Below are 26,502 nucleotides of genomic sequence, written 5' to 3'. Positions count from 1 at the left end.
TCAGAGAGAAACAGGTTTTCAATAAGAATGTAAATAATTTTAAAACAGGTTTCTTGCTTGGATTATTAATGCTAATGGTAGAAAAAGGATGTTGTTTCTGCCAAGAGCTCCTCTGCTTTGAGCCCTCAGAAGATTTTTCAGGACTCTCCCCCAGCAGGTCCATGCTCTCAGACTGGTGCCACTGGAAACAATCCTTATGGGTGTGTCTCATTCATAGATCACATTCCCCAGGTGCCACAGGGGATGATGCCCCACAGGCATGACTGTGTCAAGCTCAGGGTCTATTCCTTCTTGTGGAAGAGGCTGGGTGCTGTCTCATTGCTGGGTTCAGGCATGACTTGGATCTTTTGGTTTTTGAGAGCAGCTTCTCTCATCTTGTAGTACATGAACTCATTCTGCTGGAACATGCGCAGCTCCATCTCCGTCTGGACACGCATGACCTGAGGGACACAACAGGTTAAAGACCTGTGACACAGATCTCAAAGCAAGTGAAAAACACACGGCCTAAAAGTGGGGACCAGCCATTAGGCTTGTCCTAGGCCATGTAATGGCTGCTGCACCCTGCTCCAGGCATCCCAAAAGCAGGGCCAAGGCTGGCTGGACACAGATAACATTTACTTTCTCAGTCCTGGGTGCCTGTGAGCTATGAAGGTGAAGAAGGCATCAGCCCTTCCTGCACCCAGCTCTTCTGCAGGGAAACCTCATGCTCCCAAACATCCCTGGATTCACCATGAGTCATTCACAGTGCTGCATTGTGGCATAGGTTCACAAGGGATTTTAGGAAATCTTTTTACACCTGTCTGGGAGTTTCTTCAACCTTCCTTAGGAGCATAGAAGTAAGCATGTGTCATATACCCACTATTTTTATCCTGAAGAACGTGGAAAGGGAAATGGAGGTGCTGGAGTCTCACCCCCTGATATATATATACATATAGGCAAACAGCCAACAGATAGCTTGGCTTCAGGCCTAAGATAATTCTTTTCCTGATTATATAAAATTGCACTAAGATTATAGCTCTGCTGTAACGGGGACTAAGACATCAACAAAATATTTCATTTGGTGTTGTGTAATTTTTTTTGGCTAATAAAGGAGAATTCTGTAAAGCCAGCAGGTCACACTGGGTGAGATAAAGGTTAAAGAAATGATCAGTCCCCAGATGCAATTGTAAGGAGTTCATCACAGCTGAGCAGACATAATTCCCCTGGGGTCTGCAGGTCTTGGCCCTGAGCTAGGGTATAGACCTATCATTAGACATAGGTCATTTGAGAATAAAAATGCATTGCAGCCCAGAAGGACTGGGGAGGGGTAAATAAAGAAGAATGGTCACCAATATAAGACGAAGAATATTGGTTGGTAAGCTGGGAACAGGACCCCCATACGTAATTTGATAAAGTCAAACTGTAATGCCATCCATCTGGGAGCAATGCAATCAGGCTGTTTGAAGAATGGGAGCCTCTGTCCTTGGGCACAGCAGTTTCAAAAAAAATATTCAGGGGCTTACTGGCTATTTTTAATGCATGCCCTGGTGTGGGATAAAAGCTATTTTTCAGGGATGAAAATTTCCACTAGGAAGGAACGTGCATTTTCCAGCAGACTGTAACATGATAATAAATGTAACTGTACCAGGGCAGATAGCAGAGACAAGAAGGGAGATCCTGACACCTACCTCCAGGTCTTTGGTAATGGGGTGGGAAGGTCCGTGGGTTATCAGGAGAATGGCATAGGCTTTACAGATCATGCCATGCCCGGCTTCGATGAGGCCAGCATGCCAGTGGGTCACTCCTGCCCGCATCACAGCCATCCCGAGCTGCGCGTTGTTGGGATGGTATATTTTCCTGGAAAAGCATTGAGTAATTTTAGTTCAGGAGAGATCTGAGTTCCCAAATGTTTGCCAAATATGTGACACGTTTTCCAAAGAGCAGACTGTGTATTCAGGTGAAGATCCTATTGAATTTGGTGCCACTGAAATGTGCAGCCCACTTAAAAAGGGTCAGGAGGGCATGAGTTACACAGGGACATGAGATGTTGTGAAAGAGGGTGAACAACCTGCAGACAGTGTGAGCTGGTCATCTGGATTGGAGAATAGCAAGGTTTACCATTCCACAGGATTTTGGCACAGACAAAACCCAGACCTGACCCTACAGCCCAGATGGCACAAAACATAAAATCAGAGATTTAATGAAGGCCTGAATTGAGAATGCAACAATCATCAGATTCTCATTAGGCAAGGCCCAAATCCACATATTCAAGGGATATCTTGAGTGACAGCCATTTGACACAGTTTCTCTTTTCTCTACGACTTCTCCTTCCCACAGGTCACTGGGGGACCCTGTCTCTTTGGTCTTTATGTCCTGCACCCAGGCGCTGTGCTTTTCTACCAGGTCAGCCCTGAGATGCTACTGAACAAATCAAGGAGGCTATTAAAGATGACCCAAACCACCTGGCAGCTGCAAGTCAGAAAACTGAGGTGTTTGGGAGCTCTTGTGCAGTTAGGAAGGAGCTTTATCTGCCTGCTGATACAGTCAGGATCAAATCTGAATGTCAGTACTGCAGACTAAGAAGATAATTTCTATAACACACTGCCTAACATTGCACAACCACAGAGAGCTGCCAAAACTAGGGCAATGCCATACATGTAGCCGTCCACCATCCTCTTGGCGTAGTCAGCTGCTTCCTCAAACATCTGGAGGTAGGAGAGCACCTCGGAGGCGATGCTGAGGATCCTCAGGAGGTAGAGGTTCGTGTCCCCCAGCACAGGCTCCTGTTTCTTCAGGCAGTCACGGCACAATTTCACAACCTACATCCAGGGGAAGCAGGAAAATAAAGCCAGAGCACCATCAGCCTGAATCCAACCCCCAGAGCCCTGTGTGTTTTTGTGTGGTCCACACCAGCCCTAGAGGCCAAGTCAGACTCTGTGAAGGCTGGGGAAGATAGGATATGCTTTTATCTGTCCAGAAACATCAGTCTAACAAAAAGGCTGGGGCTCAGATCATCCACTGGTGAGGAAGACGTGATTATACCCCCCATGCCATCCACCCAACCTCCTACCACACTTGATGCAAGGAGTGCTCCTGATTGCCCCATGGGGCTGCAGACACGCACTGGCCCATGCCCATCTCTCGTCTGTGCCAGCTTTTGCAATTCAAACTGCCAAGAGGGCAGGAGGCACTTGGGTATGTTCAGGTTACAGAGATAGGGCTTTGTTTCACCCATAAATCATTGACTCAAAGAGGGACAAGACCTGATGTCCCTAGCACCATGTGTACAAAAGCACAGGGACTCACTTCGTGGTAAACTCCCTCCAGGCGGGCTTTGTTGATCTTCTCCAGCGTGTCCTTGGAGAACTGGATAACCTCCTTCACCGTCTCTGCAGAGGGCTGGGGACAAAATGAGGAAACCCGGTGAGGAAAACCCGTCATTCCTGCAGCTGGTTGGGTTTGCTGGGGTGCATCCTCAGGCCTACCCCAGCCTGGCCTGAAACCATCCTGTAACCAAACTTGGGGTGAAGCTCCTGCTGGCTCCAGCAAGAGCATGGCTGGGCCACTGATCAGCATGGCATGGTTTCCTCAGTTTTTTCCTCCACTTCTCTCTCGCCACACAAGACACCAGAGGCTGTGAAAATGGGAGAAGGTGAACAGCCACTGGTCGGTGTGTACCAGGCGCTCCTAATGCAGCTGCCCAGCATAAATGAGGTGGAATGAAGTGGAATAAGGATAGGAAAGCTTTTATTACTAAATTTTACATATTCTGCTCTCTTTAGATCCAAATACCCCAAGACAGTTTAGCTCAGATTTCAGTCGCATCCAGAGAGTGAAACATGTTTTCCCATATACCTCAGAGACATTTGGATTTCACCGTGTATTGGAAGACATCCAGGCATGATGCACATGCAGGCATGCCTGGCCAAACACTAACCAGCCCCTAATTAGCTACCCTCCATTTCATGCTGAAATATAACTCTATCCAGCACCATCAGCTATCCTCTGCTTTTCTGAGCTGTTCAAAGCTGGATTTTCAGACTCTTGAAAATTTAGTGCAGAAGAAAACCAGTAACTTTTCAGAGCTATGTGCCCCATATATTCATGGATGTGTATGTATGTGTTATGATTTATTATTATATATTTTTAGATGGGAACTATCACAGCTAATCAGATGGTAGCAGCTGTTTGAGCAGTACATGGGGTGTCCTAGTGGCCAGATATTGTTCAAAAGCAACGTTAATGTCAGTGCAAGTCACATCGTTCTGCTGTCTGAGCAAAGACTCCCAGAATAGGCACTTCAACACCACTTCCACAGCGGCTTTATCTAATAAAACCCCCCTCCTGCATTTCCTAGCCCCCTAATCCTGTTGCCATCATAAACAATGCTGCTCTTTGGAAGGGGTGACAGACCGGAGGCCAGAGCAGCTGTTGAGGATGCGAGGTGTCAATCCTGCACACATTCAGGGAGCTTTTTCCACACAGCTGTGAGCGCTGCCGCTGTCAGGAGAGCGAGCCTGGGTTTGGGGAATGTGATACAGCCGGCGTGCTCTGCGGGTGAGCTCAGTCTGGATACTTATTGTCCAGGAGGGAGGGTATCTTTAATAGCTGAAATCACGCACCTGGCATAGTTACAAGTTTGTTGTTTTTTTTTTTTTCTGTGCCAGCTTTAGGTGGCGGAGCACACGTATCAGAACGGGTGTGTATTCCCACTGCACTGAAGGGCATCTGGAATGATCACGAAAAAGGAACGGTGCCTCTCAATGCGCTGTAGCAGGCGTTGAGATTTTCCTGAGAGCAGGGCTGGGATCCTTTTATGCAGCCCATTGCAGGAACTATTCAAAAGTACTTCTAGAGGAATTCAGAGGAAAGGGCTTCTACCTCTGGGACAGCTTTACGTTAGACATGGGGAGTTTCAGTAGCAAAGATTAGCTTTAAAATTAAGCTTGATAATTTGGAAAAGGCAATATTTGCAATAGCTTGCTTTTTGTAAAGCTTGCAGGAGTAGAAACCCACTAAACTAACACTGCCACAGAATATTATTATTATTACTATTAATAATAATAATAATAAATAATAATTAATAATAATAATAATAATAATAATAATAAATATAATAATAAATATTCCCAGGCAGAGGATCCAAAAAGGAGATCTTACAGCTAGCAGTGTGCTCAGAAATTGGAGCTGCTGGCCAAGCAACACATCCTAAAGCCGACAGCAAGACACAGCCCTCCCACTCAGTGACTTGCCAGACCTCCAGAGAAAACACAGGTGACTGGAAAATGAATGGGCCAACACACTAATTCTTCCCAGTAAGTCTGCCCAAAGCAGCCATGCACTGAGGAATGCCAGGGGAAAGATCAAATTCATAGTGACCAGCTGGTGCGGTGAGGGCTGGAGGATCAGATTCCCACCTTCCCAAAGCCAGCGTGATGGTACATCTTTTACAAATAGCACAGCTTCAGCAGGGCCGGTTAGTCCTGTCATCATGAATTATACATATATATATAATACACATATATCATAATAACATGTTATTCCCTGTTCTGCTGTTCAAAACTTCAATTCCATTCCGCTCCTCACAAAAAGCCCAATCTAAATGTCAGCATTTTTATCCACTCTAGACCTCATTTTCCAAGATTTTAGCATTCTGCCTGTTGCTGGACTGTTAGGTTAGAGTTAAAGGCAACTTTTGTGGGCTTTTTAAAAATGAAAAGCTGTATGCATGTTGCACAGTAGGGATTAAACCAACCTTGCACAGTGTGTTTGAGTTGGCATTGCACTCAATAATGTTTCAGTTCTGACCTCATTTTTCACATTAGCACTGTTCAGGTTTCTGCCAAAACCTGCCTCTGCTGCTCCTGAGTTTCCCCAGGCTGTGGAGGAGATGGAGCCACCTCCGGGTGTGGGCACCGCAGGGCCATACCTTGTTGTCCCCCTCCTTCACCGCCAGCATCAGGTCGTCCTTGATCTGCTTCTTGCAGTGCTCGCAGGTGCAGTCGAAGTAATACTGCTTCTTTAGCTGCTTCCGCCGCTCCTCGCTCACGTTGAGGAAATCCACGTAGGACACGGTCAGCTCGTCCCCTGGGGAGATCTTGCTCAGCGCCCGCAGCTCGATCCTAGGTGTGAAGAAGGCAAGATGTGGACTTGGAGAAGCGAATGCAGCCATTGAGGCACCAGGGACAAATCCTGCTAATAGCCCCAGAGGTCAGCCCTTGCCCTTATGTAGTGCTTTAGCAATGCAGGGATGTGCAGCAGTCAGTTAACTGAACAGGGAGTGAAAACACAGTCACACCAGTTTCTCCTGCCCTTCTGCCAGTCCCTGGCTGGGATACGCTGGAAAGCAGAAAGTCCTCCATTCGGGGTGAATGGAGGGGTAAATTTAGGCATAAAATCTTATTATGCTTCAAGGGATCTTGCCAGAAGAAAAGCCTGAGATCAGAAGTACACGACGAGCCTTGCAAAATGCTGAGTTTGGACTTTGGGGCTTTTTAAAGCATCGCTTGTGTTCTGCTCGCACATCCCTGGCCAGACTCCCAGAGCCCGAGCCGGGCTGCTTTCGGTATCATTTTCACTCGGAAAAGCTCGGAGATGTTCCTGCTGGGCACTGGGAAAGGGACGCCCTAGCCCTTTTCATGCATCTCTACATAAACCCTTAGGAACAGTTCACTGGGAATGGTTTATTTTGTATTATTAGGCATCTGATCTGATGCCTAGTGCCAATGTCAAACACAAGGAAATCACCAGCCTGTTACCAAACCAAAATCCACGACAAACCCTCGCACTGATGACAGGCCTTTGGAAAGCCAGATCTTTGCACCTGCCTTTATCTCAACTCTTTACCTGTAAAACATCCCAAATGCCCTTGTGGTTCCTCTCCAGCAAGAGAAATGTCTCAGTTACTCTGGGCCACCCCTCCGCCACGGGGTCTGGATAAGCACCACGGGCAGAAGAATTAAGCCAGATACACCAACTGTGAGTGGTGTTTCCATATCCATCTGCTTCCCAACTTTCTAGTGCCTTGCTCTAGGGCTCATCCAGAAGCCAGGACGTTTGTATCAGCTCATCTCTGTGTTTTAGGGGGAGGCTCCTGTGGATGCCCAGCTGCCTAACCAGGACAAGGAGCTGCTTGGACTGAGCACCACAGCAAGGCTGGTGGCTAAAAGCATGGCAGTGGCAATGGCAGCTCAAGGATGGTGAGGCCACCAGGATGGGAGTCACCCAGGGGGCTTCTATAATTGCTGGCCTGATCCTGCTGCACCCTACGGTATGTTTTATGTGACCTAGGGGAGGGCTTGCTGGCTCCCACCTGAACATGAGGTCCTTTAGGTGGGACCCAGTGAAGGTCTCACCAAAGACATACCCAGGTGCATCTTCTGGGGTGGATGGGGAAAGCTTCTGCGTGACTTTTCTGTAAAGGCATTGTAATTCCCATTAGGAAACCCTCCAGGGGCATGCTTCTAAATCTGTCCACTGTGCTAAAGCTGCTGTGAAAACTACTATTTGAGGATGGTCTTGACCTTCTCTGGGCGTTAGGTCATATCAACCGCATATTCCATACTAAATTTATCACCGAACATGCCATCACCACGAAGGGCAGCTATTAGTTCTGCCATAACCACGGGAAAACGCCACCGGGAGAAAGGTGTGACCAGCTTCTCCAGGAGAAAGTGCACAAATCAGAGCAATTTCCATCAGAAAGTTACACACAGAAACGTTCCCCTTCACGCTTAACGGGATCCTCGTTAACGTGAGTCATGCAACCAGAGAAGCAGAAGCAAGCCTTGACTTTTATGATGCCCCTGGTAGCCTAAGCACCGTAGGTGTATTTTAAGCTGTGATCCCTTGGGTTGAGGGGATTGATAGCGTTTCAGACAAGCCTGGACACGGAGGGTCTATTTTAAATGCTACAGTTAAAGAGACACTGTCAGCCAAGATAGACCCTTGGACCTTGAAAGGTGTGGGCATGGGCACTGCGAGCACCGGGGAGCTCAAAGCTCAGGAACAGGAACTTTAATCAGAAGTAAAATCCTTTTCCCCTTTTTTATGGTCTTAATTGTAATGCTCCGAGTCATTGGGGAGGAAAGGCTCAGCAAAAGTGTTTCACCTCTTATTTGAGAAAATTGCCTGCTTGCTTGAAATTAAAGCTTAAAAAAGACAACAGTGTCCCTTTAACCGGACTGACATAACATACCAGGTGAAGTGAGATAAGCAGAAAATTTGGCTTTTTGTTTGTTTGTTTGCACACGGTTCAGTGATCTCTTCATCAAAAGTGAAATGCTTGGATCAGGTAACAGTGGCATCATGAAAAGGTAAAACATTAATCAGGCATTATCATTAAAAAAAAAGGGATGAAGCCTACACCTCATGGTATTGCTATTGTAGTCAGTGCCTTCAAAGGGCACAAGGAACGTGGGCTGTTTAGTATGTCAGTAATGCAGCCGTTTCCCATCTCGTAGTACGCAAGGTTTTATTTTGGGCCATGTAAGATTAGCGAGACCTTGCTCTGACTTTCATGCTCTTGCTGCAGTCGTGGGGGGGAGAAATGAGAAGTGGAGGGGAAATACTGGAAAGGAGGGGAAATACTGAAAGGGAGGGAGCCACGGGAAAGGTTGGAAGGGAAGGGAGGGAATTTGCAGTGGGGGAGGCATTACCACTGCTGTTTTAATTTACCACAAAATGCAGAGTTAAGTGAGGTTTGGGTTTAGTGGGGCTTTACACAGGGGAAGAGTAGAAGTTTGGAAAAAGGAGAAGGTGAAATTGTCTGCAAACAGAGGGCTTTCGGAGCCCCTCGGTGCTGTTTGCAGCTTCATTAACACAGGGCATGAGGGGTACAGGGCGAGGGGAAGGAGGATGCTCTCAGGAATGACCCACCTCATCTGTGTGTGGAACATTGATCTTACAGCCTCATGACTGAAAGACAAAACAGACATCTGCAGTTTACACAGGTGCAAGTAAAACCAAAGAAACCGGGCGAACTGGGCTCATCTGGGCTGGGGGCGATGGGGCTCCCGGCGCCTGGCTCGTGTCTCGCTGCATGAGGGCACAAAGAGCTCTGCTTTTCCTCTACAGCTGCTATAACCCTGTCACAGCAGATCTGGGGGACAGCTGTCCTGCACCGTGATTTTGGGAGTGCTGTCAGCCAGTGGATCAGCAAAACCCGCTTCTGACATTTTGCTGTGTGGGGCTAGTTCTCCTGCACAGACCAGAAACATCGCCACCACCATCAGTACGTGTGCTCTAGAAAGCATAGCATGAAATGGAAATTAGACTGGGATATCAGCAACGAGGGCTGCGCTGTGTGATGAGTTTAGTGGGTCCCCAAGCCCGGTATTGTGCCCTGAGCACTGATCAAGAGCTCAGTTGCCGCAGCAGTAGCTGGTCTTATCACCAGGTTTCCACAGAAGGACAAGAAACCTGGCCAGTTGCACAACCCAACTAGACCGTTAAGGTTTATTAAAGTCAGTAACAGGCCACATGTGGGAGCTTACAGTTTTTTGGTTTTTTTTTTTGGCAGTGAGAACTGGAGTGCACAAGCAATGCGCTAATTAAAGAAGAGGAGGCTGCGGGGTCACCTTTTAGGCTCAGCACTGAAGCTTGCTGACCACAGGAATTTATAAAATCTTAAGACCGAGCAGAAAATGTTGATGAAATGCTGTGGCTGTGGAGTTTTTGGCAAGCAGTTCCCCGCAGCTAATGTCTCGCACACGATGCACTTACAGGATCGGCTGCGGTTTACGCCTGTTCTGCCCTGGGAGGAGGCTGCAGAGGGCAGAGCATCCCTCCCATCCCTGCCCCGAGCCCTGAGAGCAGCAGCCTCTGCTCCCAGCTCTGCCAGGGCTTCCGTGCATTCCCCCCCTGTGCCTCTCACCCTCTTCCCATCTCACACCTCCTGCAAATGTTTTCTTACAGGATTTGGGTGGCAATGGGGAGTGCACAGCGCCTTGGGGTATCCTGCACTCACACGTGACTCAGTTTGCAGATAACAGTCACGTTTGCCATTAAGAACCCATTGCTAAATAGTTAATCAGTAATTAATAGGGATTGTATGCTCTCACAAGGATGAGGACTTGTGTTATAGATGGCTATAAGCACATCAGTACCAGTGGTATATAGCTGACTGCAAGCTTCGGTTATGAAAAACTCTTGGACTGTGGACTCAATGTAATCTTTAATAATTCATTAACCAAAACTGTTCCTTAACTGTTTAAAAATAAAACTTCAATTAAAGTGATCTAGTCAGCTACTTACCACTTTATCTGTCTATTTTGAGTCTGATTTTAAGACGCATAGGGAAAATTATTTGCTGGTTTGCTGGATTTGAGGTCAAACCCTGCTGATAAGTTGCGTGCATTTGTTTGGTGCATCAGACAGCAATTTTTTAAATAACAAAGAGAGAGAAAACAGCTTCTCTTTAGAAAGAATAAATGTTTTGTTGATGTTGTTTTTTGATTCTGGACTAGAAAAGGAAATGGGAACTAATAGATTTTCTGGGGCAGGGATCTGGTGTTCTGGGGTTAGCAGTCTGTTATGTGAGTTGCCTGTTAGGATGCATCCCCGCTGTACCCGAGGGAAGAAACCCACTCACTTGCCGTTGTTGAAGATGACGGTACAGTTGGGCCAGCAGTCGTGGTTGGCTTGGCAGAGGTTGGGGAAGATTCCCACACCAACAGCTTGAAGTCCTCTTTGGTCACTGAGGGTGAAGGCGTTGCAGTTGATCTAGTCCCAAAAGACAGGCAGGAAGAAACGTTAAAGGAGAAAAAGCTGAGCTCAGCTACATTTAAGATGTCTCGGCTCCTGCTCATGGTTAGGAGAGGTGCATCTCTAGCATCCCACCTCCAAACTTAAGGGAGAAAGGAGGATTGCCTACAAGATTGTTGTAGGAGGTGATTGCAGAAATGACATCTTTATTTGGGATAAAGCATCAGAAGAAGAGATGCAATGCAGGACTCCAGCAGATTGACCAGCTCAGAGCAGGGCTGAGTAATGGTGCAGAATATTGCCTGTCAATACTCATTCAGGATGTATAAGATATATTTTGTCTGACCGTGCTTTGCTTATACTCGCTTTCTGCAAATAATTCAGGAGAAGGCCACAGGAGAATGAAGTTGAGGCAATTTAAGCAGAGCATTTGCAGAAAGCAAAGTTCATGCTTGAAAACCAGGAGTGAGTGTCAGAAATTAACCTTGCATTCAGCCTGGACACACATCTGCTGGGTGGTTCCCAGAGCTGACAAAAACTGATTGCAGCAGTTTGGTATGAGTCCCAGGCAATGAATTTTCAAAATGATTACTTTGGGGTGACATATATACCAAGAATGAGTGATTATGATTTTCTATACAAGACATTATTATCACATATGAATTGTTCCGGGAAGAGTTTTGAGTCATAAACATAAACAAGCAAACAATTTGCAAAAAGCAAGTACGATAGGATATACCGAAGGAAATCATTAACTCGGCAGCTAATTGCTTTAATTCCTTAATAGCTTTATTTCCTTTCTTATCTAACGCTGTGCTTCATCCAAAGTGCCTTACTGCTACGTGGGCAAGCTGTGCCGGTCGCTAGCACGTGGCTCTCCCTGTGCCCAGTGGGCTGGCTTTGCTCTGCGGGGTGGGTACCAAAGGATGCTCTGTGTCCCCCCAGGGGAAGCCGATGTCCCATGGGGTTAGCACAGCCCAGGATGTACCAGCCTGTGCCAGGGCTGGGGGCAGAGCTGCTCAGTCCCAACTGACCTCGGGGAATTTCCCTCTCTGCTACACTTAGGACAAAAATATGTAGTTAACATGTTAGGAAAGGATACTATGAAATACAATTTGTATATTTCACCTATTTATATATAAATATTCAAAAATGTAATGTATAAAATATATAATAGACTAATGAATATACTAAAATAGATCTGCTATATTCTATTTAAGTATACATACTAAAAATATATTTTAATAGATTTTCTTAACTCCTTTAGGCGCAGAGAGAGGCCGAGTGGGACTTGTGATGCTGGTGCAGCACCTGAGTCTGAGACAGCCACTTGTCTGCATGTTTTGACAGTTAAAAACATCCAGACCTGGACCTTGCTGTGCCTCAGTTTCCCCATGTGAGTGCAGATGGGGAACATGGCAGTACTCAAACTGCCTGCAGCTACTGCCTGTCCAACTGCTGTGGCTTCGTAAGGGCAAGAAGGGAATTAAGTCAGGCATCATCGAGGGTTAGTATGAGACTTCCTCTGGGCACCTGGCACAGCCCATGGCACTAAAAGCAGCCCGCCCTTTGCCCTCCCAGCCCTCGGACATACCACTCCGAATATGTGGGAGATGTACTGCACGCCGAACTGCTGGCTTTGGGGTGGCCAGAACTCCAGGAAGCTCTCCACGTCGACACGGAGGTCTTTCTTCTCCTCCTCGCCGAAGTGTTCCACGTGGTTCTGCAGGTCGTCGATGGAGACCAGGCAGCCCTCCGACAGCCCGCTGCCTTCCCTCTCCATCTTCCACATGATGCGGGCCGCCAGCCTGGCCAGGAGAGAGCCCCGAGCACCATGCACCAGCAGAGCCAGCCACGTGCTCCTCCGCCCAGCACAAGGACAGGGACCGGAGGGACACCAAAATTTGTTTTAGGGGTGGGAAACCATGTGCAGCCAGGTGGTACAGGACAGGTCCTGCATTGGCTGGCTGATGGCTGGTCTCATCCAGGAGTTTTGAAGGAAAGGAAGGTGTGGGATTTTCCCGTGGCGTCCGTGTTCTCATCTGGAGAAGTGTTACAGGCCCCGTTTCCCTGGGGATTCCTCTCATTTTCCTACCAGGACGTGAATCTAAATCAGCGTATCCTGGAGGCAAGCTGGGGACCAGCCCAACTCCTCTCACTGCCTCCCTGCTTTTCCCCACCTCCTAAACTGCCCAAGGTGGCTTTTCCTCACCACATTCGGCTGCAGTAGAGTTTTTGAGGCCCAGCACCAAAAAAGAGGGGGACCACAACCCCCTCACACCACAGATCATCCTCCAAATCCCCAGCCTGTGAGCTCAGGGATGCTTCTGGCCTTCCCTGAACCAGCTCCTCCCTCCAGCCCACCCAAGGCAGGACACCCAGCCCTTCCTCACCATCCTCTTATCAACGTTTACAAATATCTTAAGTGTGGGAGACAGAAGGATTTGGCCAACCTCTTTTCAGTGGTTTGTGGGGACAGGGCAAGGGGCAATGGCCACAAAATGGAGCCCAGGAAGTTCTGCACCAACATGAGAAAGAACTTCTTCATGGTAAGGGTGACAGAGCACTGGGACAGGCTGTCCAGGGAGGTTGTGGAGTCTCCTTCTCTGGAGATATTCAAGGCCCGTCTGGACGCCTACCTGGGCAACCTGCTCTAAGGAACCTGCTTTGGCAGGGGGGTTGGACCCGATGGTCTCCTGAGGTCCCTTCCAGCCCCTACAATTCTGTGATGCTGTGATTCTCCCAAGGGACACCCCATCCTCTCGCACCACCCCCAGTCCTGCTGGTCAGCCTCAGCCCTGGGGGCCAGCTCCCACCTGATGTTTTCGGTGGGTGCCTTGCCATGCCTCTTGATGGCAGAGCACTCGTTTTTGTGGTTCAGCCAGGCGGCCCTCTGGCAGGTCCGGTCACAGTAGTAGGCGAACTTGCACTGGCCGCAGCGGTGGAGCCTCTCCTGCCGTTTGAAGCAGGTGTGGCAGATGACGTGTGTCAAGCTGGAAGGACAGAAGGACACACGGGCTCATATCTTGGTGATATGGGCAGCTCCACCATGCAAGGGTCCTGCCCATGAGCTCTTCCCACCCACCCCACCCAGGATGGACCCCCCCAGGCATTTTGGGAGGACACAGAAACATCCCGCCTGGTTTAATCCTCATCCGCTTGTGCAGTGAGGTTGCTTTGCTGCTTGGCTATGCCAAAGAGGCAAACATTTTGTTTAAAGGAAGAAAAGCAATAAAGCATTCCCCAGCTCTCAGCCCTCTTGTCTGCAGCTCGTCTGCTCCTCCTCAGCACTGCCGCTGTGAGTAGGGTTTTTGGCCTGCTTTTCTTTTCTGTCTGGCCCGTGCTGAAGTCTCAGCCAGCCACCCATATGCTGGGCAGAAAGCAGATACCTAATGAATCTCTTGCTCAGGCAAACGTGAGGAACAATGTGAAGGCAGTGAGCCAGCCTGAGAGCTTCACTTGCCTGCAAAGTCTCTGGATTTGGCTGAGCTGGAACCCATCCCAGGCCCTGCATCCTGCATCCTGCAAGGGCTGTGGCTCAAAACAGAGCAGCGACCACCACCGGCTCCAAGGGATTTAGGAAAGCATCGGGTGAGATGGGGGATTGTGGCTCTGAGCTGTCCTGACTGCTATCCTAAGCTTTCCTGAGGCACAGCCGTGCTGTGGGGATACAAATATGCATCCGAAATGCTCTGACAGTGAGCAGCCAGAGAGGTATCACAATGAAGAGCAACAATAGATTCAGGTGGTTGCACAGGGAAAGCCTGGGTTTGTGCTGCTTGAAACCAAGATGTTTTTTCATGGATTACAAAGCCTTTTCACCACTGGACCAGAGCCGTAGCTATACGGGCAGCATCGCACTTGGCATTGTGTTGGAAGTGACAAAAGGACACCAAGAAAACAGCTTCCTTCAAGGTCCATCTCCTCATCCCAAGGTGTTTTATGTCTCCTCCTCCTTCCTGCAGGCACAGCACGTCTCGTGGCTGCCCAACAGCAGGACACGGCAGCACAGAGCTCCAGGCTTGGTGGGTGGGTTTGGGGCTCTCCTGGCCCCGGTGACTCCAGAAAATGCTTAGCATGGGTCTGTGTGTCCCAGGCAGGCTCCTGGCCATTCAGCAGCCCCCAAGCATGACTGCTAAGGGTCGAGTGGATTTTTAGCTGCCCAGGGTGGGCAAGCAATGTCAAACAGCTGAAGACAGAGGAAAGATGAATTCTCCATGGCTCACAGGAGCACTGGCTGGGGTAGGACCTGGGGCGGACTGAAATACCAAGTTTAAGGAGTATTTATGCATTTATGACCACTATAAGATTTTATTAATATATCCAAGGGATCACAGAGCTTTCATCCTCACAAGACTAGTGTGGTGCTGAGCTGAGAACATCAGTGATTTAGTGCTGGTCAGTGGCCCAGGATACATCACCCATAAACAGCAAGGTGACAAGCACAGAGACTGTGAGGATGTGCTCTGCTCTCAGGGCATGAAGCCCTTCCTGTTTAATCTGGCATTGGTTTTAGAACTGTGCTATTCAGGCCACTTCGAGCTGTCCTGCAGATGCGCTGGAGATGCAGATTGTCCTTCAATCTCCAAAGCTCTGGTGCCAGCAGCAAGTGCTGCTCTCTGGCTATTCCGGCTCCTGTGTTTTATTGTGAGCTAGATGGCCACGGGGCAGCTGGAAAACAGCTTTAAAAATGAGTGGGTTTCCTCTTCGGGGGTGTCTAAACTGGATTTCCAAGAAGCATCCTACAATTGTATGTATGTAATTATAACCAAGGGGGAGGAATACATCAGAGGGCACAGATGAAAACTAACCCAACATCCTCCCTCCAAGAGTGCCCAGGGTCATGGATCAGGGGGAAACCTCCCCTGTGTGCTCCGTTTCACATGCCCAGCTGCTTGCTCTTGCCACTTGCTTTATTGAGAAGGAGGAGGAGACCCTTTGGGACTTTCCCTTGCTGCTACAATAGGCTTTTCCCTTCCTGATCCACTGCCCCCCAAAATTAGCTTCTTCAGCAACTGCACACTTCACTTCTGCCTCCAGTCAGCCTCGACAGGAGGGGAGGATTCAAACTCCTATTGCTTAGACACTGCCAGCCCCCGAAGGAAAGCTCTCCTCATTGCAGAAAGCCCACTGACCACTGAGCCTTCATTGCCAGGGGAACATTATTGCCCACCGCAGGGAAACTGAGGCACGAGGAAAAAAGAAACTGTGTTGACAATCACATGAGAAGGCTGTGCCACAAGGGGGAATCAGCCCCATAGCCCCAGAGTCCCAGTCACAAGACTGTCCCGCCTCTCCACTCCATATACATATATATAAACATATGTACGCATGTTTATATCTATCCCAGCACGCTTAAAATGCATTTTCATTCCTCTGGCACTATTGCACAAGCTGCTGACACAACCCACCCGGTGTGCTGGCTCTTGCAAGATGAAGAGGGCCATTGATTTAAAGCAGGATGACCTGCAGCAGGCAGCACCACGTGTAAAAATGAGGTTTGGGAAATGATAGGAGAAGTGCTGGTGCACAGAGCGAGCCTGATGCAAGGCAAGCAGTCGGCACGGGGCAGGGGGGAGTGCGTGTCTGGGGAGGGGGATGCAGCCTGCTCCATTAAGTCAAATGAAAGAGCTGGGAGGTGGTGAAAAATGCAAGGCTGGGCTCTGTCAGCTGTCAAGTCAGGGGGGCAGAGAGGTGCAAGAGAGATTACACTCCTTGTAAGGCAAAGGAGAGGCAGGGAGCTGATAAAACCCGCATGGATGAGCTGTGCCGGGAAGCACAGGGAGATATCTCCTGTGGGGAGCGGGGCTCCCTCCTGCTGCCTGCCTGTTTTTGGGACAGTCAGCAAGTGAGCAGGCAGCTAAAGGAGTCTCCATGCACAGAGCAGTGAGAGGCTGGAGGAGAATATGGTGCAGCAGAACCCCTGTCCACAAACAGGGGCTTGTCTCCCCCCAGTCCCCTCTCCCAGAATGAAAAAAAATGCCAAAATATTGGCTCTGCGTTTTGCTATTTATTGTATAGAGTGTCCAGAGTTTCCAAAGCTTACCCAACTGGGGGAGCTTACTGCCAGCCCTGGCAAGCCCTCGTTTCTGAGGAGATGCAGAAATGCACCCAAAAAAAAATAATGTTATACAAGATTTCCTGAGGAAGTAAAAGAACAGTTCATATGGCAGTGAAACTGCAGATACGATTATTCATAGTAATCTGAGTAGGCTGGCAGGTATAAAAAATACCACATTTCTCACAAAACTCTCATGAGATCCTCAGCTTTCAGAAATGGTTTTAAAAAAGAATGGATGTATTGATAATGTGCCAGGCCTCCAGGGGCCTACTCTTGGTGCTGTAAAAAAAATAAATCGGGAGACACAGGTATTTGAGACCCCTTGCCTAAATCTTCAACAAATGTTGCTTGGTGCTGACCCTGTAAGCACCTAAATCACCCAGCTCGAGTCCTGCAAGCCCCTGCCATGCCAGAGGTGCTCAGAGACAAGTGCCCTGAAGGAGGATGGCAAAATGGGACTCTCCTTTGGTCCCATGGCTTGACCTTATGACAGGTTCTGATGCCATCTGTTCTGGAGATAGACAACACCAGAGGCTTGCAGTGGTCCACAACCTTCCTCTGTCATCCCCTCTGCAATAGTTAAGGTAACCCAAGGGCATGAGGTACCTTAACTGAGGTTAAACCCTATCTCTCTTTGGTCTATAAAAGCTTTTCTGGCTGGCCTGGAAAGTGTTCAACACAACCAAACATGGGGGGAGACCTTAAAGCAGCCTTCCCGTACCTAAAGGGGGGCTTCGAGAAAGCAGGAGAGGGACTCTTTGTCAGGGGGTGCAGTGATAGGACAAGGGGGAATGGCTTTAAACTAAAAGAGAGGAGATTTAGATTAGATATTAGGAATAAATTCTTTACTCTGAGGGCGGTGAGGCACTGAACAGGCTGCCCAGAGAAGCTGTGGCTGCCCCATCCCTGGAGGCGCTCAAGGCCAGGCTGGATGGGGCTTTGGGCAGCCTGGGCTGGGAGGTGTCCCTGTCGATGGCAGGTGGTGGCACTGTATGATCTGTAAGGTCCCCTCCACACAAAGCCGTTCTTTGTCTCTACATTTCCAGACAGAGCTTCCTCTCCCTGTAGGGAAGGCAGCCCATTCCTGCGTGGCCAGGATGCTGCATGGTCAGGCGGCACTGAAGGTTCCTGAAGAGACGTGTGGCACCTGCCCAGGAGCTTTGGAGGTCTGAACCCTTAAAGACTGAGTGCTCAGCTCCTTTGCTTTAACACAGGTACAATGAGACTGCTTTTTGCTGTGCCAGTGTACACTGTGGCCTGTAGGGTGACCTCCAGCCATTCATGCACTGCCTCCGTGTGCTCATGTACTGCACATAGTGAGAACATCTTTATTTTATCCTGGCCAAAAGCAGGATCTCCATTAGCACAGTGATTTCTTCAGCCCATCCTGGCCTTGCCAGGTCAGGGATTTAGGACAGACTTGGAGGGCAGATGCCACTGGCTGACTCACCAAATGACTCTCTGGGGAGCCTCAGGTTTCCTTGGCCTCTCACCCGAGCACCAGCTGAGCTGAACTCTGAGGGGCTCGTGAGCTCTGGTGTTACGTGGATGAGACACACAGCTACTACAGTCACAAAAGCAGTGATACAATAAGCCAGCCAACTGATGCAAGAGGTGACAGAGCACTGTTAGCTAAACCATGGCTCCCACAGGCACGGCTCTCAGTGCAGAGAAGCAACCAGCTCTAGTGACTGCTTGGATTGGATTCAGATGCATTCAGATCCGTCGGACCTGCCAGGTCAAAGGGCAGAGCACTGCCCTAGGACATATATTCACCTTGTCTTTGGAACATGCCCAAGGCAACTATCTGCCAACCATTTTGCACCCAGCCCCCAGAGCATCTCATTCGCTGATGTGAAAAGGCAAAGTGGGATGGCTGCCGTGCAAAGGGACAGAGGAGGAGCTCACAGAATAGCTGCTGGACATGCTGAGAAGCTCACGAACTATTCAAAGTGAGTTTATTCTATTCTGTACACGACAGATGACACACACAGATGACATAAATTACACCTAAGTCCACCTGCTTCATATTTATTATTGGCTGGCTGAGCATCCCTCTCCTCAACAGCTTGCAGAGGACAGCAGAAAAATAGCCTGAGGTGTAGGCAAAGTCAATTTGGATTTCAAAGCAGAGTCTTAATACATTAAACACAGCAGTCTAAGGAAATCCACCTCCCTCTTCAGCAAGGAAAGAAGAAGGGACAGATTCAATACTTGGCTTCTCCTGGAGATACTTATAATGGTGAATTATTAGTGCAAGAAGAGTTTTGCTCCTTTAAAAGTGGGGGGTTGGAGCTCAGTACTTTTATCTTCAAAATGCCAGGGATGACACATTGTAGTTTATCTGATTTGAGTGAATGATTTATTTTAGACTGTCTTATTTATAGTCTTTCATTACAAGCTTTATCAGCCTCATTTTAAAGAGGTGTGGCTGTGGTTTTCTTTCAAAAAGCTGAGTTTTCTCCCCAGTTTCACTTAAGCTTTTGAACTAAGAATAAAAAATCAAAGCCCAGGGGAAAAAAAAAAAAAAAAAAAAGATAAGTGGGAATCTGATCACATTAGCTCTCAGTTTTTATTGTTATCAACTCAAAAAAATTGCTTCCATAATAGTTTCAGTCATATTATTATGGAAAATTTTGCATTTCTTATATCCCTAGGTCATCCCAGCTACAATAAAAGAGCTCCCCACATTTCCCTTGGAAAATGTCTGCTTCATACATCACTCATCAAGCAGATCTTCAAGAGATCCACATGACACTGTTTACCTTGACTACTCTCTCTCAAATCCCACTGGGTAAAAAGCAAACCCCTCAAGAGAAGGTTGACAGAAATATATCGGGCCTCCCCATGCCTGTAGGAAATGTAAACTCTTACAGGTTTGAGAGCCAACGTGCATGCTAGAGGAGAAGGTCACATACTGTACATTGAGGCCAGGCAATGGGAATGTCATCGTCCTGAGGGGAGCTGTGAGGAAAGGAGACCTTTCAAAGAGAGAGGGAAGAGGGAGGGAAGGATTAAACCTCAGCACATAAGCAGAGCACGAGAACAAGCTTCAGTTGGAGGTAATGGCCAACCAGCCATGCATGGTGGCAAATCAAATCAAAAGAGGACCCCACGAAGGCAAAGAATTCCAGAACAGAGTAGGGTAGAGAACAGTAGAGTAGAGAACAGTAGAGTAGAGTACCAAAGATACATTTTCAACCTTCTACATCTACTTTAGGGCAAAGAGGGCCTGCCATTGACTGCTGTTTTCTGAGTGCTATTTCAAGGCTGATTAAACACAGATCAGAGAGTTTGTCTGCACTTTATCCAAAGAGCAAAATGCAGGAGATCACATTGAGACCTACGCCCCCTTTTCAGTCAGCATTCACCATCTTTCCAGTCTGCTCTAGTTCAGGTAGAAGTAATGGGCTTGATGCAGGAGTCAACGCCACATAACTATGCTGTTAAGCAAAATGTTAGCCTTGAGATGAGCTGGCTGATGTCTGTAGGAACTTTCTTTAGCTTCACTGTGAGCTTGCTGTACTTTTGGACCAGAAGTCTCAGGCACTGCTGCTCAGATGACTGTCACTGGATAGAAGAGGACATGTCCCCAACAGCCTCAATGACTTAGGTGCCTGGGACCTTCAGGGGTTTACAGGGTGAGATGCAGTCTGCATGTTTAGACACTGCATCTGTGCCCTAGCTCAGTAGAGATCCAGTCAAAACACTCAGTGGGGTCTGGAAAGCCATTTGGCTCACCAAGGTAGGTGAGCCTGTCTTCATAGGAGAGTTGCTCCAGCCCTTTGATCATCTTAGTGGAATCATTTTCTGTAGCATGGCCACACCAAGAAAACAATGCTGTACCTCTGAAGAGCTGCTCCCACTAATCCAGAAAAGATGCCTTCACTTCACTTGCTGTGTCACCACACTGCATGCAGTCACACAGAAGATTGCAGCGTGGTCATTATAGTATTATGGCCATCAATATAAATAACAGACAGAACTTGGTTTTCACCAGCATAAACCGGGGCTCAGCATCCACCCTGTGACCGGACTTCCCATAGAACTGAGCTCCTAAAATAGCTGCAAAGTACAGACCAAAATTTCAAAGTGCTCTGCACTCTTGTGCTTCCCTAATACGCAAACGAAAGCTGAGCTCTGTGGAAAATCTAGTCTCCTATTTGGTGGGACCTCAGCCAAAAAACTGAACCTACCAGTCACTCATATTTGATTTCGCTTTCCATAACTCACAAACACACTGCTTTCAGGGATGAGGGAGTGGACTTTGAGTGTCCCAGTGCAGGTTGAGCACCTTTTTAATAATGTAGGCTCAATACCAATGTAGGACCTGAAAAAAAACATGTGGAAAAACACATGCCACTCATTGGACTCTTCACCAATGCAAAGGTAACAGCAATTCTCTCGGGATAAAAGCATCATGGACTAGTGTGGATTTATTCCTGCTGGTCCTAGAAGGATCCAGGCAGGAATAAATCTAGATCCTTCTATTTAACTCAATTCAGTTGGAGTTGTATGCAGCTGAACAGCCTGGGAGAGTGGGGCAAGGTACCTTCAAAACCAAAGCCCTGTGTGTATGTGAAAAACGTCAGAACAGTTTTCACGAGAAAAATGAACGCTCCCTTTATATCTCAGGCCCAGGATATCCCCTGCTGAGTGCTGACTGACAAGTATTCAGCTGGCAATGCCTGCTTCAGAGATTTTGGGAATGGATTTCACCACTGACACATACAAAGTGCTGTGGGATGAAGCATGCCACAGGAGGGTGAGAGCCCACTGCTGTTGTACGGCAGCATGAAGAAGCAGCAGAGATAAGAATGACTGAAATCATCCCCATCCTCTGCAGTCACAGAGGAGAGATGTGTTTACCTCTTTGCTGCTCTGGCAGTTAAAAAAAACACAGCCTGGCTAAGGAGGGAGGCACATCTCTCCCCGTCTGATGTTTTCGGTTGGAAATTAAGCCTACTGCAGCCTGGGCTGCTCTGCTGTGTGCATCATTCCCACAACATTTCAGGTAGAAGAACAAAAATTGTCAACCAGCAATCAAAAGGCTGAATGTTTTCAGTGATTTAATTAGAATTTTTAATAAGGCATATGGGAGAAGTCATCATCCATGGGAACTTCTGAGGCAAACACAGTATCACAGCAAGATCCCAACTAGTGACACAATGAAACGAAAGTACGAGAGCTAGAAGGACACGTCAAGGAGAGAGGCTTTTGTCACTAACTACTGTAATTGAACTCAGGGATAAGAATTCAAGAACTTAACATTTTAAAACAAACAAACAAAAAAAGGCATTTTAATTGTGAGCTCTTTAAAAACATTAAAATAAAAACTGAAATGTATAATTGTTGCTATTGTATAGATTCACAAATATGTTCATCCACTGACAGTACAACGGCAAGGAAAAAGTGAATGAAAGACAAAAAAATAAATTATTTCCTACTATTTGATCCCTAATTCTCTGCTATTGCCAGATCACACAGTAGCACATACCAGCTGTAGCTACAGCACTTAACTTAAAGGCTCCAAGATGACCAACATTAAAACAAAAGTATGAGCTCTGCTTGAATCACAGACTCCATGAGCAGAACTGATTCAAACAGGGAAAGGCCAGCTAGGCAGGATCATTTACTGCCCTAGTTAATGTGCAGAACATTTGCTAAAGGCACTGGCAGTTCGGGAAAAATAAAAATGGGACAAATTCTTATTCTCAATTACTGCATTATAAGGCTGAACAAATTCCATTCATGTCAGAGGCTCTAGACTTAATGTATTCCAAAGGAGAATAACATAGAAGTTGTCTCTTCCTGTCATTTAGCTTTTAATTAAGTGAATTTTCCGCTGATTTGAAAGGCAGAAGTGGGCACCTACCAGCCACTGCCACTCCAGCAGTGCAGGTTGACCGAATGCTGTTCATCCTTAAAATAAGCAGCAGAAAAGGACAATGCATCTGCACCAAAATTTAGCTTCTAGCTGTATCAACATGAACAAAAGGTTAAAAATACTCTCACGCACAAGTGAAAGTAGAAACCTGTCTCCAGTTAACTTAGCTAGTTAGAATTATAAAATTACTTGAAGAGAGACAATGCCACTTGCAGGTCCCCACGAGCCTCTGGTTTGAAGATAGTTGGCTATGAATTTGTATGTAGAGCTGGGGGGGGCGGGGGGGTAATGCACGTGAGCACAGCACTTTTATCACACATTTTACATCGGAGGCTTCAGCAAAGTCTGTCTGAGGCTGCTGTAACTGAATTACACGCGCTCCTGGCAGCTCACTGCAGTGTAACGTGGGTCTGGTTTTGTGAGGCACCGAGCACATGCAGCTTTCACTGCCTTTGGTAAGAGCTGACAGCACCGAGCACCTTGCAAGGTCACATCCTGGGAAAAGATTGTGCCATATTTAAAGTAAAAAAGCAGGTCTGAGCCCTGGGAAGGATATTCACTGTAAGCTGTAGATGTGCCTTTACAGAAGTGCTTCTGACTTCCCTTCACGCCCCTCTCTGATGCTATCCAGACACTTTCAAACTTTTACCCGCCCAGCCAGATGACATTTTGCATCAAGACAACTTTCAATCTCGGTTTTACGAGTACTTTTTCCTCTTACCTATCAAAAACCACGGCAGCGTAGGCTGGCTCCGCAAAGATGACATCCCCGGGCAGGAATTCCTTCTGCGCTTTCAAGCCCCTGCCTTTGCCTTCAGACGTGAACACTTCGACTGACTCCATTCCCCCTTTAGTCATCCCCGGGACCCCCAGGGTATCTCAGAGCGAGCCAAATCTCCCGTCACTCCTGTCAACCTCGCCTTGCCACAGGACCACGCTTATAAAAGGGCTGGCCTACCCCCACCCCCGGCCACACCGTTTCCCATAGGAGGGCGAGGGGGTGGGAGCAGGAAAGGCAGAAGGAGAAGATCTCCCGTGCGGTATTGACAGCCTACGCAGGGAAGAAGGTGCAGGGCTGGGTCTTCTGCTGCATTAGGAAACCCCTCTCCAAAACCCACGTTTGGAATTGTTGCTCCCAGCCACGAGCGGTTGTATATGTTAGGACTCGGATTAATTTATACGCTCCCATTGCAGAGGGAATGTATTCTCTTTGCAAGGGTATTTTTAGCAACCACATGTTTCTGTCTCTCAGGAAGCAACAGCTGAGACAGTGGGACGGGGAGGGCTGGTATGCATATTTCTGACCCCTTCCACTGTCATCTGGCTTTTTCCAGAAATTAAACAATGCTGCTTTATTTTTACCCTGCAGGAGATGGACGGCATATTTAGAGGCAGGGAGAGCAGAGAAACTTGCGCCCTGAAATTCTCTGCCTCCTCCATCACCACTGGAGCCTGGAAAAGGGCCGTCGCTTCCCAAATGCCGGCGGTGAGCACACAAAGCAGTGTGGAAGGAGCTGGAAGGGCAGCAGCGGTTTGGCATGGGCTGCAAAAGCAAGCAGAACATCTTAGATATTTGCACAATTTTGGATATATTAAACTCAGAAACGGCAGCATGTTTGAGGGCTCTCCCCACCTCCATTTCTCAGCCTTGAGAAGAGAAGGCAGAATTTGACCCTCCATAGGGCAAATGAGGGTGAAGAGACAACCAGAGAGATCAAGCCCATGAGAACCCAGTCCACTTTTTTTGCCCTCTGTCTCCAGCAGCTAGAGCATGTTCAGAGTGATGCAAAGGAAGGCCTCCATGTATAACAGCGAGCCTTGCTATGGAAATTGAACCCAGCCTAGACTGTCAATCAGCATTTTTTTATCCTTTAATAGCATTTTGTGTGGCTGGTTCTCTACCATCTCAGCCTCCCACTGCTAAGAAAGCTGATTCTGTTTCCTCATGGATCTCTAAGCACCATACAGACATCACTGTTTGCAAACCTCTTCCCACACCTCCTTGCTGCACAGAAAAACCTATCTGATTAATAGACAGGGAAAGTAAAGTGCAGAGACGTAAGGAGGATAATTCCTGTGCATCCATAGACTGCAAAGGACATGCTTTACCTAACCAAGGCAGTGTGGGAAGTATTGTCCTCTTCATGACAGTCTCAGAACTGCTCAGCATCTTCTACTAAAAGCTTCTGGCAACTTTCCTGTCCTGCAAATGAAGTATGGTATCACGCTTCAGCTCAAATATCCTCTGTTATAGTTTGCCTGAGTGTGCCAAGCACAAACGATATCAATCCAGAACTCCATAAAGTCAGGGTGATCTGGGTGTTCATGTGATTATTAGCAACGTTCCCCACACAACCAGACTGCTCCACTCCTATTGAGGATGGCCAGAGCTGTCATAGAGCTGTCAGCACAAACCTCTTAGCATTTACGCTGTGCAGCAGAGAAAAGTCACTAGAGTCAATCAGCCACTAAAAGCAATTCGAATTTTAATTGCAGTCATCTTTTGGTGTACCACATTTTGTGATGTCAGGGTGTGCTGGCCTCACCTGTTACCCACGTTTAATTCCCCTGGGCGTTAAGTGCCTTTTAGATACATATATTCATCAGCAGTGCTTTAGCAGCTCAAAATTAGGTGCAAAATCGATTTGGAATGTGGCTATACTGAAGCCATTCATTAAGCACAGTAAACATACACTGTTTCTCAATCCCAGAAAACAAAATAATGTAATTATATCTTTAGAAAGTAGCAAACTAAAACCGGAAGACCAAATTCCTTCTAGGACAGAATTACAAGAGTGGGTCTCTGCACGGACAGCCATTGCATTCAGTGCAATGTACCCCTCACTCCTTCACACTGTCAAAATATATATACATAACTGAGCAAAAATCTCATGTTCTCCTTGCAGCCTGGTGAATGCCATGGTGGTGTATTGATGGGTCGCAAGGGAGATCGGCCATCCAGCTGCACGTTACATCTGCCTGGGATGAGCATCGAAATACCACTAGGCCACAGTTTCACGCACAGCTGTGTGCTAAAATACAGTGGTAAAACTGTCCATGCAAAGAAAAATCTCTGGGAAAGCTGGAGAGAGGCTGGGTAATGGGGAGTCCTGCTGAAACACCCGTTTGAAGCGGTGGCTCTACTTTCAGCCCCTGGGAAACATGACATTTCAAAACCAGCTGGAAAGCCACACCAATTTTGGAGTAGTGAGAAAGACAGACTCTTAAACTGTGAATTACTCTCTCCTTTGGAGATATCCCTGGCTGGTGCGGGGTGCAGGGATGAGCGGCTGTCCTCCGACCGGGAGAACAAACAGCACCATCTACTGCCCTCTAGACATGCATCCAAATCAAAACGTTATCAAATTTAGTCCCTGCTGAATCCTCCTCCTTGCAGCCTCTGCTCAGTGCAGAGCTGAACACAGTCCTCAAACAAGCTGTGAATTAGAAAGAAAAAGAGAAATAATAATAATAAAGAAGAAATAATAATAGAGTCCTAGGCTGGTTGTGCTTGCTCTCTCAACCTGTCCAGCTAATTGCTGGGCTGCAAGTATAATTCTGCTTTAACATTTATGTGATCCCAGCCCTGCAGGGTGAGGGTGGCCTTGCAGTATCAACAGTGCTGTCCCAATTAAACCCTTTTCGGGGGCAAAAGCATGGAATATTTGGGGAAAATGTGCTTTTCCTTCCATCTGGAGACACACACCAGCCAGCCAGGCTGATTAAACGGTGGGGATTTAAGCCCTGAAGAGGAAGGACCGGTGGTTTTGGGGTTGATTTAAGACAAAGAGAGGGTGGGCTGTGTTTGGGGATATTTTGGGTACGGGTGTAGGGAGGAGACCTCAGGACGAGGCCTGCAGTAGCCGTTCGG

At 47.7% G+C, this 26,502-nt stretch overlaps 1 protein-coding gene across 2 annotated transcripts; it reads right to left on the bottom strand.

Annotated features, from left to right (window-relative positions):
• Positions 1–23,798, bottom strand: SMYD1 (SET and MYND domain containing 1). 2 transcript variants are annotated; one of them, XM_035326024.1, is made up of 10 exons: positions 23,353–23,489; positions 13,500–13,676; positions 12,278–12,491; positions 10,571–10,701; positions 8,857–8,895; positions 5,909–6,101; positions 3,286–3,378; positions 2,635–2,798; positions 1,668–1,836; positions 1–440 (listed from the first exon to the last, which is right to left on the bottom strand). In XM_035326024.1, exons 1-10 carry the CDS (start codon positions 23,487–23,489, stop codon positions 282–284), a joined length of 1,476 nt encoding a protein of 491 aa, XP_035181915.1. In that variant the 3' UTR covers positions 1–281. The 2 variants fall into 2 exon arrangements, with proteins under 2 accessions (XP_035181915.1, XP_035181916.1); XM_035326025.1 differs by lacking the exon at positions 8,857–8,895 and having other exon boundaries at positions 23,353–23,798.
• Between the last annotated feature and the right edge of the window lie 2,704 nt (positions 23,799–26,502).

Source organism: Oxyura jamaicensis, chromosome 4 (assembly GCF_011077185.1).
Source record: "Oxyura jamaicensis isolate SHBP4307 breed ruddy duck chromosome 4, BPBGC_Ojam_1.0, whole genome shotgun sequence".
Taxonomy (NCBI): Eukaryota; Metazoa; Chordata; class Aves; order Anseriformes; family Anatidae; genus Oxyura; species Oxyura jamaicensis.
This window is presented reverse-complemented; position numbering and strand designations above follow the sequence as displayed.

What these genes read in the sequence shown, in the direction of transcription:
- SMYD1 (XM_035326024.1), bottom strand. Translation starts at nt 23,489, where the DNA reads ATGACTAAAGGGGGAATGGAGTCAGTCGAAGTGTTCACGTCTGAAGGC. An exon ending in GTCATCTTCAACAACGGCAA is followed by an intron (nt 8,896 to 10,570) that starts GTGAGTGGGTTT and finishes TTTGTCTTTCAG; the next exon opens with TCATGAGGCTGTAAGATCAA. An exon ending in CCATTACCAAAGACCTGGAG is followed by an intron (nt 441 to 1,667) that starts GTAGGTGTCAGG and finishes TGTGTCCCTCAG; the next exon opens with GTCATGCGTGTCCAGACGGA.